This window comes from Drosophila bipectinata, chromosome XL (genome assembly GCF_030179905.1).
Source record: "Drosophila bipectinata strain 14024-0381.07 chromosome XL, DbipHiC1v2, whole genome shotgun sequence".
Classification (NCBI taxonomy): Eukaryota; Metazoa; Arthropoda; class Insecta; order Diptera; family Drosophilidae; genus Drosophila; species Drosophila bipectinata.
Genome location: NC_091734.1, coordinates 4,814,506 through 4,828,627, shown reverse-complemented (window position 1 = coordinate 4,828,627; position 14,122 = coordinate 4,814,506). Strand labels below are relative to the sequence as shown.

Sequence of the window (14,122 nt, the reverse complement as noted above, 5' to 3'; positions counted from 1 at the left end):
TGCAGTTATTTATTTACAGATTTTTTACAGATGTACTTTGCATAAAATTGTAGATGCATTTATTAAAAGCTAAGAAATTTAATATTTATAAATTATAAATATGGAAAATCAAATAATAGCACTAAGAAATATTTAATATCCAAGTTCCAAGTTATTATATAAAAAATATATAGTAAAAGCAGCTATTTTATAATATTTTTCACACATGGCGTATACTTAATATTCATTGAAGTGAAGGCGCCTTACATTATGTTATCTTTTCGGGATAAGCCAGCTTAGACATTTCCTCTTCTATATGCATTGTTCACTTGGCAGCCTTAATCCTTTTTGAAGTCAACGCTTTTGTCGCCTGTTTACCGCATACATGTGTGCGTTTGGCGGCCATCCTTTTTTTTTTTGGTTTTTTTTTTTTGGCATTGTTATGCCTTGTTGGTGTAAATGTTGTTTGGTCTGGACCGGTTCTGGCTTTTGTTTTTCGGTAGCCCACCACCCCTACCCCCCTACCCTATCTAACAATTTTGCACAGTTTCTTGTTTCAGGGCGTGGCATGCAGAGGCGACAAAAGGGAACGAAATTCAGGAATGCCGGCGGAATGCCTCATGTGGTCGGACGCACGACAACAACAGCATACAACATTTGAGTGGCCACCAAGAGAAAAAAAAAAAAATAAGGTTTGGGGGGAGGGAAGGGCATGGAGATGGAGGTATCTGGCACCCCAATACAATAACAAATTAGAGGCACAAAGGATTTAGCATGTGGCACGGCTTAGCTCCGCGGTGTTGCCCCATTCGGATGCGTGCTTTTTCCCTAGCTTAGGTGATGCACCGAAAAAAAACCAACATATTTCTTTACCCATATATATATTTATATTATTTTCATTTATTTTATTAAATAGCTAACAAAAATTATGCTTGCTTATCAATTGTTTGTTAACCTTTGACTTTCTCCGAAAAACGTGCCATTAGCCCAAGTGCCAAGGACAGCTCACAAGTTCGTTGACTTTGATAAGAAACTTATAAGCTTCAGGGGTACATACATATATGTACATATATAGTATCTATATAGTTATATATGTAGTTTCTATAGCTCTCCCATATTTTTCCTTAAACTTATTAAAATATTTTCCGATGCTTTCAAAACTTCTTGTAGTTATATCCAAATATTAATATATTACGACTTTCAGAAATAAAACTTTCCTCACTAAATTGTTTGGAAAATTATCAAATATATAAAAATATGGTTTTAACCTTCACCTTAGCATTGGATGGGAATTTTTGAATATTTTTAAATCTCAGCATATAGTACTTAAAGTCCAGACAGTACAGACAGCACTCGCACCAGTATTGGCTCTGATAAGAGACTCTATGAAAGCTCGGGAGTGCTATAAAAACCCAGAGCCACGGCTTTGGATCCATCATTTGAATTATTCTTGTCACTTCAATATATAAGTTTATTTTTTAAACAAAAAATCTAAAATGAGGCTACCAACGGTGTTTCTATTAGTTGTTTCCTGTGCCCTGGGATTCGAACAGGAGGTAATAGTGCTGTGATGTGATTTAATTTAAAAAAGTTAACAAAACTACTACACTTTCCTTAGTCCTGCTATCTATCTGAGGAAGAGGAGGATCAGTGCGCTTCGGTGTGTTATCCCATTGTTAAACCTTTATTAAGATACTTTGAGGTTTGCCAGACGAAGGACAGGACGAATGCAGAGCTGCAGGAGAAATACTCGAAGATTGAGGAAAAATATGTAACACTTGTGGAAAACTATTCGAAAATTAAGGACGAACTGAATAAAGTTAGTCTCGAAAATAAGGACTTGCAAGCAAAGAAAGATCTGGAATTTGAAAAGCAAAAAGTTCAAATCGAACAACAAAGTACTCGAATTATTCAACTGCAAGATGAAATATCTGATCTGAAAAAGTCATGCGAACTGAGCGTGCTGAAGAATCTGTTTAGTGAAGAATTGGAAAAGCTACAAAAAATAACAAAAAGCGGCCAAGAGGTTATAATTGAAAAAGAAAACAATGACAGCAAAGTAAACTCAGTGACGAAAATTGAAGCTACTAACACTACTACGAGTCCGTCGAATTCAGAAAAACCAATCGAAAGTAAGTTTGAAAAACAAAATAATGCGGAATTTAATTAACAAATGTCTTAGTCCTACCAGATCGTTGCCCAGAAACCCAAGATGATATGTTTTCCTACCCAGAAATCCAAATCCCAGGATTGGAACCTTTTCAGGTGCGTTGTTACTCAGATGAGAAGATTGGATCTGGGTGGATGGAGGTTTATTGGAAACATGAAAATTCAGAGGATTTTAATCGTACATATGAGGAGTACATCAACGGATTTGGAAAACTGTGGCGTCAAAAGTTCATGGGACTTGAAAAATTACATATTTTAACTAATTGGAAGCCCCATGAGGTAAGAATCGGTTATCTAGTGCAATGCAAAACCTTCGTTGTGGGCGATAAGAGCGAAGGCTACATGCTGAAGAAGATTGACGGGTGTATTAGAAATACAGAGAAGTTCGACCTAATCCAGGGCACCAAGTTCTCAACAAAGGATCGAGATGAGGACGGTAATCCGAATCACCATTGGGCGAAGGAAGTGGGCTTTGGCTGGTGGGTCAGTTCTGGGTATGTATTTCAGTTTCCCATAATATTGCCAATTTGAAAAGTTATTTTAATTTTTAAATAATTTTTTTTTCGATAGACTGGATTATAATGTTAAGGGCGAGGCAATTTTAATGCAAATCCGAAGAAAAGATTAAATGAGCGACAGACTCGAAATGGACTTAAATAGTGGAGAAAATATAAAAAAAAATGTCTAAAAACTGAATAAGAATTTAAGTATAATTATTGATTGTTTTTCTTAAATAAAATATTCAAATAAAATACCAAATCCAAATTATGCATCCCAATATGGCGATGGATGGTGGTTCAATCGGTATATACCATATTCGAGTTTTGTTTTAACTAACTGGAAACTCATGTATATCAAAAATTAATTTAAATTTATTTATTGATTATATTTTTTTTTTCAGTTTTGCAGATCGTTTTTTTAAAAGTGATATACATATGTTTATTCGAATAAAAGATTGAAGAAGACACCCGACTTTGGGTTTGGACTGTTTTAAGCTGAAAATAAAATAAGAAATATAATCTCCAATATAAATCAACTCCTCGAGAAAAATGTATGTACATTATAGTACATTATGCGAAATTATTCCGTACATTATGCAATAGCGATAGGTATTGATCAGCTGGGCAGGCGGTGGTCTGTACACTTTTTTTTAATTAGTTTGTAATTTATTTGTTTTAAGATTGTTTTAAAAATCAAGTTTGATTTAATAATAAATAATTTATGGTCAATCAATGTTAAATGTGTGTTAAATTAAAAGCAAAATAATAAGTTTTTTATTCATTTTCAGAAGATACATATATGTACCTTACCTTTCAGATTCTTAAAATTTATCTATTCATATATATACACAGGTATATCTACACAGGTATGTATATACCTTCAGATGCTTCTCTGCTAAACCAAAACAGTAAATATTCCTTTGAATAAAAAACAAACAAAAAAATTGTAATTTATAAAATACATTTATTATTTTTTTCAGTGTTCATGTGTGTACAAATTGCTTGGCAGGATAATGGAAGACAGACGCTGGAGAGACGTAAGGAAGGAAGAGCGTAGAATGCAAATGCCACCACCAATTGGAGACAACGGAGGTGATGCATCCGCGACAGAAAAGTGGAGAGAGCAGCGAAAGGAGGGGAGCTAACCCTTGGGGCGAACATTACCGGGGATTACCCCGGTTAGCTGGCACCGTTACCGTTAACCGTTACCGTTAGTTGCTGCTCGAACATCCTCCTAAGCTCATCAGTGCAACCAAAACAACAACAACAACAAGAATGAGAACAAAGTGGTGACAAAACTTTCAGAAAAAAAGAAAAGATCACTTCAAAAAAATATAAGCACTTTCTTGATTTAAAGTTTAAAAGGAAATTTTTTATTTTTTGTTTTTTCCAATCAAAAACAAATCGTTTCATTTCAAATTTATATTATAATGAAAATGTTTTCCCAGAAGAGAAAGTCTTTCATCAGCTTTCACTCATTGGGCCATCAAACTTTTTAAGAAAATTACACTTGAAGAAATTATAAAGAATAACTAATAAAGCAAAAATATTAAAATCTTATAGTAATAATAATTATATTAAAAATACTATAAATATATTACCAAAAATTATTATAATACGTATAGAATAAATATATTATTATTTAATATTTAATCTAAAACTTAAACTAGATTTTCTTTCAGTGCCCTAAAAATTGAACTGAAAATGCAACTTGGGAAGGAGAAAATGGAAGGACCTACTCCCCACTACTACGCCCTATTAAAATCACGGAGGCGTGACGAAAATCGCCCGTTAGGCATAAAGTTTGATTAGGCGACTTCGATAAAGTTATCGCCCTGTTATTGGCCATGGCAACTGCCATTTAAGTGATTAAAGCCATGTTTCTTAACCATCCAATTACGTGTCAGTCATCTCTGTTCGATGATTGATTAAATGATTGATTGACAGACGAGACGGTGGGAGGTGTTGCCTTCAAGACATCCTGCAACAGGTAGCACAGTAAGTGGCAAGTGGCAAGAGGTAAGTGGTTTTTGCCGACACCTAGCTGAAAGGTAAATGAAAACACGCGATCCCAAGCACCAAGGCTAATAGCCTTCACGCATTAATTCGCTTACTTGCTGGAACTGTAACTGTAACGGTAACTGGAACCGGAACCAGGACCGGAAAACTCTATACCACCCATCTAAGCCCCATACCTAATATGCCAAAAGCCATATATTTCCAAGAGTCCTGCCTCACTGCCTTACGGCATTCGCCACCTCTGTTCTATTATGTTCTCCCCGGCACACGACACAAAATCTCACTCAGCTACTCGCACACACCTGCCCAGGCCACCTGGATTGTCGCTAACTGTTCGAGACCGTTAAATGCAATAAATTGCACAAAAACTTTGCACCATGCACGGGTTAAGGGAGGGGATTTCCCCAGTGATGGCAGCGTGCGCCAGGCTACCAGGAAGTGTGGCTCAAAATCACAAAATTAAAAAAAAATATTTTGTTTCCAGATTTTGATGCAGATTTATTTAAAATCGATCCACAAATCGTTTAAGGTATTCCCCGCAAGAATCGGATGAGAATTGGCCAAGATATAGCCATCCCAAGGCGGCATATACCAAAATCCCACTTTTTGAAGGGGTCTCCCCAGGAAAATTTTGAAAAATATCGAAAAAATATTTTGTTTCCAGATTTTGATGCAGATTTATTTAAAATCGATCCACAAATCGTTTAAGGTATTCCCCACAAGAATCGAATAAGAATTGGCCAAGATATAGCCATCCCAAGGCGGCATATACCAAAATCCCACTTTTTGAAGGGGTCTCCCCAGGAAAATTTTGAAAAATATCGAAAAAATATTTTGTTTCTAGATTTTGATGCAGATTTATTTAAAATCGATCCACAAATCGTTTAAGGTATTCCCCGCAAGAATCGGATGAGAATTGGCCAAGATATAGCCATCCCAAGGCGGCATATACCAAAATCCCACTTTTTGAAGGGGTCTCCCCAGGAAAATTTTGAAAAATATCGAAAAAATATTTTGTTTCCAGATTTTGATGCAGATTTATTTAAAATCGACCCACAAATCGTTTAAGGTATTCCCCACAAGAATCGAATAAGAATTGGCCAAGATATAGCCATCCCAAGGCGGCATATACCAAAATCCCACTTTTTGAAGGGGTCTCCCCAGGAAAATTTTGAAAAATATCGAAAAAATATTTTGTTTCCAGATTTTGATGCAGATTTATTTAAAATCGCCCCACAAATCGTTTAAGGTATTCCCCGCAAGAATCGGATGAGAATTGGCCAAGATATAGCCATCCCAAGGCGGCATATACCAAAATCCCACTTTTTGAAGGGGTCTCCCCAGGAAAATTTTGAAAAATATCGAAAAAATATTTTGTTTCCAGATTTTAATGCAGATTTATTGAAAATCGTCCCACAAATCGTTTAAGGTATTCCCCGCAAGAATCGGATAAGAATTGGCCAAGATATAGCCATCCCAAGGCGGCATATACCAAAATCCCACTTTTTGAAGGGGTCTCCCCAGGAAAATTTTGAAAAAAATCTAAAAAATATTTTGTTTCCAGATTTTGATGCAGATTTATTTAAAATCGATCCACAAATCGTTTAAGGTATTCCCCGCAAGAATCGGATGAGAATTGGCCAAGATATAGCCATCCCAAGGCGGCATATACCAAAATCCCACTTTTTGAAGGGGTCTCCCCAGGAAAATTTTAAATAAGAATCTGATAAGAATTGGCCAAGATATAGCCATTGTTCTTCCCAAGTGTAGATTCTGAGGTGTCGGTATAAAGTAGGTATTAGTGGGTAGAAAAGCTTCGGATCCGTGCCCGCCAACTGTTATCGGGAATCACACCGATACCCGTGGACATCTCTAGCCAGCACACACCCACACAGGCCCGGGTACAGTGCGGTACATGCGAACATAAACTTAAAGCGCCAATGAGGGACATTACATTATTGAGTTGGCGATGGTCGCCGATAGTTTGCGGTGAAATGGTACCTTCCGGATGGAGGATGGGGGAGCTGGCGAAAAGGATGAAGGGATGATGTGGGGACGTGGAAACGTGGCAGGAGATGGAGATGAAAGTGCAGGTGGGTTTCGTGGCTTGGCATCCTGGCTCCTGCGGTGCGGAGCTTGGGCATTAGTTTGACATTTACTTGGGCACGTCGTTAGCAGCTGAGTGCCACATGCAACTACGCACTTGTGTGGGTGCGTGTATGGATGCTGCACTGAGAGAAGATTTTTAGCTTAAATTTACCTAGTTTATGATTTAATTTTGAATAATTTTTAATTTATATATTTATTTATTTTATTTTAACAAAATTAAATCTAGTATATAATACTAAATCTAATGGGTTTCTTAAAAGAGTACTAGCTGCTATGGCCTTCGACTCGAGACTTAGTTAATTATTTAATTTATATAATTTAGGTTTTAGTTCAAAATAATTAAAGTTTTGAGTAAAGATTAAAGATTTTAAAATTCTATAAATATTATTATCTCAAACTCTAGAAACTCTAACAAAAAGTCATTAAATAAAATTTATTAATTCCCAAACCTTATTAGTTTTAAAATTTGAATTAAAAAAATCGGACAAGAAATTCCCCTGGCCGAGTTGTGGGAACAAAAAGCGTTGAAATATTTGATGAATTAAGCAAATAGCAACCGCCTTTTCGAGCTTATCTCGTCTTAAATATTTGTTTATTAATTTAAAAACAAAAAAAAATTGTTTATATTCAGCTCCCTCTCGTTCTTTTATGAATCACTTGAAGTCACGGCGAATAAACAAGGGTATCAGTATCATCATAATAGTATAGCCATGTTTGAATTATTTGGGCGAGTGTAGCACTCTAATGCCTTGGCTCCGACAATTCAAATAGTTGAAATTGTTTGAGCTTGATTTAGGCAGACACACACACACCTCAACACACACCTCACACCCACCTCAACACCCACTACCATTCACTCTCAATGGGTAGACGACGGTGGCGTCAAGTTATTTGAAGCACTTTAACCCTTCACGTTCGTGTCCTGCCTTGCAACACAACGCAACGCAACCTCTCATAATGTTTCCCCAGGCCAGACCGACAAGCACAACAAATTAAGCCTTTTAACAAACACAAACAAAAGTCCAATTTGTTGGCCAAGTTGTGTGACGTTCGCTGTCCAAAATGCAAAGCCGTTAACTACCGATTCCCAGCCCCAGCCCAGGCCCCATTACCACCCACACAGATCCCCTCCTGGACAGTAACTGGAATTCTTCGAGCTATCCTAGATGGTGAAACCGAACTTTTTGGCGTTCGTTTATGTTTATCTTAGATAAAATAGCGTAAAGAAAATTTGCGTAAAGATTTCACCCCTCCCCTCAGCTATATAAACATTCTCCTCCTCTCGTAGACAGCATTCGGTGCTGATGAAATTAAACAAATTGTACTATAGCGTGGAAAAATTTCAGTCTCCGGGCTGTGTAGGTTTCGTCATTTTATTTTATCGCCACTGGGCATGGTCATGGCCCTCTCAGACAGTGGCCGGGAAACAAAATACTAACATTTCTTCTTAATTAAATTTTTTTTGGAATTCATTAACGTCAGACATTAACGTCACTAAATGTTATCTTTTTTTATAATTTTAGTGTTTATTTACTCTTGAATCATATCCATAAGAATTACTATTAGATCCTGATCTATATATACGAGTATGCCTCACTGTGCCTCATCTCTCATGGAAATTATACGAAAACAAATCACAGCACACGCCAAAATGAAACCGAATCCGAATCCGAATCCAAGCCAGACCAGACCACCAGAAGCACTAAGCTCCTACATGAGTAATCGTAATCCCGAAAAGTTTTGCTTGGGAAACCAACTCATAAACCCGTAATCATCGTAATTAGTTTAGCCCAATGGATGACGACGACAACGTGGCGCTATGTTCTCTGTCCAGATATAGGGTACATGGTGGATGGGGGTATGGGGTATGGGATTAAAGGGTTACGGATTGCCACCATTCGTTGCCAAGCTGGTAACTGCCAACTGGCGGGTGCAAATGGTAAACGGTTATGGGATACACACGGGCCCGGACTACAAATTTGGGGAAACGGGAGCTGTGAGCTAAGAGCTGGACCGTGTCGTCATAGGAGCCACAATCACAACAGGCGTAGGTCATAAAATACAAAACTCTACAACGACTATAAGATACCCGGTACTTAGATAAACAAATATACTATTATTATTATAAGCTAAAACTCATTTAAGAAATAAAATATAGAATAGAGAAACTACACATTTAAGAAAAATAAAAAATATATAGAAGCTTTTCTATTAAAAATATTTCAAAGCACCCTATCTTGTACGAAATCACACATCTAATATGAATCATACAACTAGAAAGTAATTATTTGCAGCTTTTCATAAGGCTTGCTTGGCTTATTTTGTGTGAACTGAAAATCCAATATACCCTCAGGGTTGCGTGTCCATGTTTTTGGATAAACAACAAATCAGTAAGCCGAATCACGGCGGCCATAAAGCCGCTTCATTCGCGTGGACAGCCGGCTGTGGAGTGATCGCAAACGACAAGGTGCCTGATACAGAGACTGGCATTACGGACCTGATTCTGATTCGGGTGATGATTGGGAGCCCCATAAACGGCCGAATAAACAAAGAGGGAGGCGTTTAATTGTTTTCATGCCAGGCCCCAAAATAGAGGGGCTTGATGAGATTCAGAAAAGGGTGAGCTGGTGGGGTCAGTTGGTTGGCACGAGAAGGGACTCGCTTTAAGGCTTTACAAATAAATAGATTTAAAGGCTTATATCCAAGGAAATTATAAACAGTTGGGGTCACCATCACACACTGTCGGGGTCACCAATCATAATTTTGTTAAGAAACCCCCACCTCAACAATGATAACTCCTTAAGTGATACAGGGTAATCTTCAGTCGCCAGATAAACGTCATAGTACAGCATCTCGCGTGTTTTCCCCTGTCAACAGGGTTGATTTGAGGCCCCAACGCCTTCTAGCCAGGCGGTAAGATATAACGCACCGCCCAACGCCTAGACTTCAGTTAGCAAAGGCGATCCAAGCACTAAGCACGATGACTTCCGAGGAATCAACCGGTGACTCCAAGCTCCCCAAAATCGCCGAACAGGCGGAGCATTCCGAGACCGATCTCAGCCAGAAATCAGAGCCACCAACGCCCACGCCTGCCGATTTCGAGTCGGCCATCGATTCCGCCGGTTTCGGGATGTTCAACATACTGTTGCTAATATCCGCCGTACCTGCCGCGATGGGAACCGTGTACGAGACCTCGACAATGTCCTTCATCCTGCCCAGTGCCGAGTGCGACCTACAGCTAAGCCTGTTGGACAAGGGAGTACTGAATGCGATCACATATGCCGGCATGATCAGTTCGGCGGTGATGTGGGGCTACTTTGCGGACACAAAGGGCAGAAAAAATCTACTAATTCTCGGATACGTCGCCGATACTTTGTGCGTCCTGGGAGGAGCTCTCAGCCAGTCGGTGCTACAGTTGATGATCTTCAAATATCTGGGAGGTTTCTGGTAAATATTATCATTTCTTAAGTAAATTTTTAATAAAAATATTTCACATTTTTTTGTAGCATGAGTGGACCGTTTGCCGTTTTGATGACGTATCTGACGGAACTCCATGGTAGACAGCATCGCCAGCGAATAATGATGATCGTGGGCATTATGTTCTCGATAGCCACTCTAACCCTACCGGGTCTGGCCATGCTGATTTTGCCCCAGGAATGGGATATTCAAATTTGGAACTTATCGCGTAAGTCTCGAGGGTGTGTTACGTACTATATGGTGGTATAGTGTCGTAGTGATAAAGATATCAGATTATCAGATAATCGGATAACTGATAAGCTACCTGGCTAACTAGAATAGCATTTGAAACAGCTGATGTTTGGAGGCCCCATCCCCCAAGGGAACGCGCCCTCAGATTTTATAATCGAGATCCATTCCGATTATAAAATCTTAGATAATATTCTGAGGTTTAGGACCTCACACGCTAGACAAATAGTAAACACTACCGATTATAGCCATAATTAAATGTTTATTTTGATTTCAGTTACATCGTGGCAGGTGTTTGTTGCCATCACTGCCTTGCCCAGCTTCCTGAGCTCCATACTCTTCTTTTTCTTTCCCGAGAGCCCCAAGTTTTTGATGTCCAAGGGACGTAATGACGAGGCCATGGCTGCCTTTCAGTTTATCTATCATTTAAATACCCGCAAACCCAAGGACTCTTTTCCAGTAAGTCTTTAGGATTTTCTATCAAATTTTAGAGTTTTTCAAAATATTTTCCTAAAAATAGATCAAACTGTTGGCCAATGAAGTGATAGTTCCGGTTAAAAAACACAAAGAAAACAAACAAGCTGTTGTTGAAATTAAAAACAATGAAGTCAAGGATCAGGATCCTGAGCAGGCTTCCAAGCCAGCAAAGAAATCCTCAGGATTCTCTCAGCTACGTCCCTTGTTCCGTAAACCCTATTTGGGCCTGTCACTTTGGGTCTACCTTCTCAACTTTTGTGTCCTCTTAGGGTGAGTAATGGTTTTTATTTATTTTTTTTTAACAATTTTTTTAATAAACCTTATACCCTGTAGTCAGAATACTATGCGCCTGTGGCTGCCACAACTTTTCGCTTCCATAAATGAGTACCAGAACATAATGGGGGATCAGACCGAATCAACAACTATTTGCAATATTTTGGAGTACAGCGTCAATCGCACTCAACAACAACTAGCTGCCGCAGCTCTCAATAACCCCGATGTGGTGTGCAAAGTTAATATAACACCCTCGACCTATACCAATAATTTGATTGTTGCCGCTGCCGGCTTAGTGGCCTATATGGTGGCTGGATTTTTGGTCAATCTCGTTGGCGTTAAGCGGATAATGAGTGAGTCTATTGTGGCGTTTTAATTATTCTAGTATTTTTTTAATAATCTCTCATTTTTCAGCCTTGGGCCTTTTCTGTGCTGGATGTTTGTCGATTGGCATGTATTGGTCCAATTCGGCAGTTGTCACGGTCGCCATAGCCTCGCTATTTGTGACCATGGGCAGTATATCGGCCACATCGGTGATCAGTGCCTCAGTTAATCTATTTCCCACTTCCTTAAGGTGAGTTAACATAGCTTTTAAATGATAATTTCCTTATAATTTCTTTATTTTTTTTTAGAACCATGATTGTATCACTGGAAATGATGTTTGGTCGTTTGGGTTCTCTGCTGGGCAATATATTCTTCCCAGCTCTAATGGGCCTGGGCTGTGTTCCACCCTTCTTTATGATTAGTTTGTTTATGTTTTGTAAGTGTTTGTTTTTCTTTATAATTTTTAATGGGGATATGTGACTAATTTGTTTTTTATTTTATATTCCAGCTGGCTGTATAATGGCCGCCTTCTTGCCGCTGAAAAACAAAGCCGTTCTGAAGTAAACCGACTGCAATCCCAAAACTTCTGTATATATATATCTACTATTTAAATTATTTTTTGTAGTTTGTAGTTTTAGTTCTTTTTTTTTTTCTTTTAAATATTGGCAAGCATGGAAACCGACCATTGAGTTTCAGGTTCTATCTTCAGTTTTACTTTATTTCTTTTATTTTTTTTTGCTTTGCTTTAATTAAAATTTAATTTATTTTAGATTGAAAGTCTTCTAGGATTAAGCAATTTGTATGCAATTTCATTTCGACTGTCAATTACACGAATCCCTGACCATCACTTACCATAAACCGCTAGAAACTCTTATCAATGCATCATGGGACTTGAAGCTAGAATTGATTATCTTTAGTATCCTGGCACTGACTTGGCGTGAAAGTGAATGCCAAAGAAATCAGGCAACAAATGCAGGCGGCAGATGGCTTTCAATTGACATTCCGGACTTATCTTGTTGGCCCCCGTAAAAGGACTCTGGACTCTGGATGGAAAAGTGTGAGCTGAAGTGCTCTCTGACCTGATGGTGACTCCATTCAAGGACTACCATCATCATGGCAAAGGCATACACACCCACTTGTTGCCACATCACTTGGCCTTTGAATCCGAGAAAAGGCATCGTTTTATCCAGGCATGTTTCCAGGCATGTCAAGGGTATTAATTAAAATCATTAAATCAACGATATGGCATTTTATTGCTTAAATATTCTCAGAGTTGGCTAATTTAGTATGAATTTCAGACAATCGAAATGAAAACTTTCCTCCGAGTGTACAGCACTGGCATTATTTTAATTAATTAATCTACTTAGTCATAGATTTTGATTAATTGCCGTGGCTTGAGAAAACAATTTGTGCGAAAATCTCATCAAATTCCAGAGAAATCATCTCGAAATACTACAGTGAAGCTATCAAGCATGACAATGTCAAGCTATAAGCCAGTGTAGTTTATGCTATTGAGTATCCACTGTAGTACAATCTTGAACTGTGTGTGTCCTCCAAAGCTCCTCCAACCCGGAGGAACCTTATCTTCATGTCCAAAAGGCGTTGATATACGAGCTAGCACTCGGCCCGAAATGAAAATGCTAATTATCTGACAACGGAGGCGCTCAACTTGAAGTTCAAGTTTTATTATTTTTTTCTTTTCTGACTATTTGGAGGGGGGCTCTCAGTTTGTTTTTGGGAGGCCCGTCTTTTCTAGGCGATAAAGTACACAGTTTTTTTTTTTTTTGGTACAACCAGTGGGTTCCATGATTTCACCAATGCCCGAAATCAGACAAACTTTTAATTAAAAACTTTTTTTTTTTTTGGCTCTGACTCGGACTTTTTTTTGAAGCCAAACATTCTGCTAGCCGGGCCTCTAATGCGATGCCAGGGCCTCGATAAAGAGCCATCATTGCTGAGATTATCGGAAGAGAAGACATGTCAAGAACTTGGAAGAGAATCAGAGAATTAGAGAATCTAATAATCGAAAATCCGAAACCCGGCAACGTTTCCAAGGTGAACTTCTACAGGTTGTTTTTTCCCAGAGAGCTGACTTTGATTTGCGTCATGTTACACTGAGAGAAACATATAGAATATGGAAATATTTATAAAAATTAAATAATGTGAAGTATAGTATTATAATATAAAATCTCAAAAATAAGGTTTTCAAACTTGGAATTTTTTTATTGAAATTTTTGTTGAAATTTTTGTTCCAAAGTTAGTTTTTTAATGAAAAATAGTATATTTTTTTAAGAATATCTTTACTTACCTAAATAAATAAGAAATTATTAAACTTTTTAAAACTTAAAGTATCAAATATTATAATAAAAGTTTCCAAACTTTAAAAATATTCTAGGTTTTAAAATATTTGAGTTTTTTTAATCAAAAACATATATTTTGAAAGCATATCATTACTTACCTTTATAAATAAGACAAAGCATTAAGTTCTTTAAGGCTTTATACACTAAAAAAAACGAATAAATATTAAAATTTATGTAATTAAGCTTCAAAATTGCAAAATATTTTAA

At 37.7% G+C, this 14,122-nt stretch overlaps 2 protein-coding genes across 4 annotated transcripts; both read left to right on the top strand.

Moving 5' to 3' along the window:
* Positions 1–1,416: 1,416 nt before the first annotated feature.
* On the top strand, positions 1,417–3,038 carry LOC108118977 (protein scabrous-like). Its single transcript, XM_043209780.2, has 4 exons — positions 1,417–1,535; positions 1,598–2,111; positions 2,162–2,642; positions 2,719–3,038. The coding sequence occupies exons 1-4, from the start codon at positions 1,476–1,478 to the stop codon at positions 2,774–2,776; spliced, it is 1,113 nt and encodes a 370-aa protein (XP_043065715.1). The 5' UTR covers positions 1,417–1,475; the 3' UTR covers positions 2,777–3,038.
* Positions 3,039–9,203: 6,165 nt separating this feature from the next.
* LOC108118988 (synaptic vesicle glycoprotein 2B) lies at positions 9,204–12,413 on the top strand. Of its 3 annotated transcripts, none has more exons than XM_070281636.1 (9): positions 9,204–9,395; positions 9,654–10,223; positions 10,283–10,461; positions 10,759–10,940; positions 11,002–11,228; positions 11,292–11,584; positions 11,646–11,805; positions 11,864–11,991; positions 12,064–12,413. In XM_070281636.1, exons 2-9 carry the CDS (start codon positions 9,757–9,759, stop codon positions 12,117–12,119), a joined length of 1,692 nt encoding a protein of 563 aa, XP_070137737.1. In that variant the 5' UTR covers positions 9,204–9,395; positions 9,654–9,756; the 3' UTR covers positions 12,120–12,413. The 3 variants fall into 3 exon arrangements, with proteins under 3 accessions (XP_070137737.1, XP_070137732.1, XP_017087429.2); XM_070281631.1 differs by having other exon boundaries at positions 9,601–10,223; XM_017231940.3 differs by lacking the exon at positions 9,204–9,395 and having other exon boundaries at positions 9,470–10,223.
* Positions 12,414–14,122: the final 1,709 nt, after the last annotated feature.

Bases quoted from the DNA above. Each gene is read 5' to 3' on its own strand.
- LOC108118977 (XM_043209780.2), top strand. From the start codon at position 1,476: ATGAGGCTACCAACGGTGTTTCTATTAGTTGTTTCCTGTGCCCTGGGA. The intron at 1,536-1,597 runs GTAATAGTGCTG...CACTTTCCTTAG, and splicing joins CCCTGGGATTCGAACAGGAG to TCCTGCTATCTATCTGAGGA. The intron at 2,112-2,161 runs GTAAGTTTGAAA...CAAATGTCTTAG, and splicing joins TTCAGAAAAACCAATCGAAA to TCCTACCAGATCGTTGCCCA.
- LOC108118988 (XM_070281636.1), top strand. From the start codon at position 9,757: ATGACTTCCGAGGAATCAACCGGTGACTCCAAGCTCCCCAAAATCGCC. The intron at 10,941-11,001 runs GTAAGTCTTTAG...TCCTAAAAATAG, and splicing joins AACCCAAGGACTCTTTTCCA to ATCAAACTGTTGGCCAATGA. The intron at 11,229-11,291 runs GTGAGTAATGGT...TATACCCTGTAG, and splicing joins AACTTTTGTGTCCTCTTAGG to TCAGAATACTATGCGCCTGT.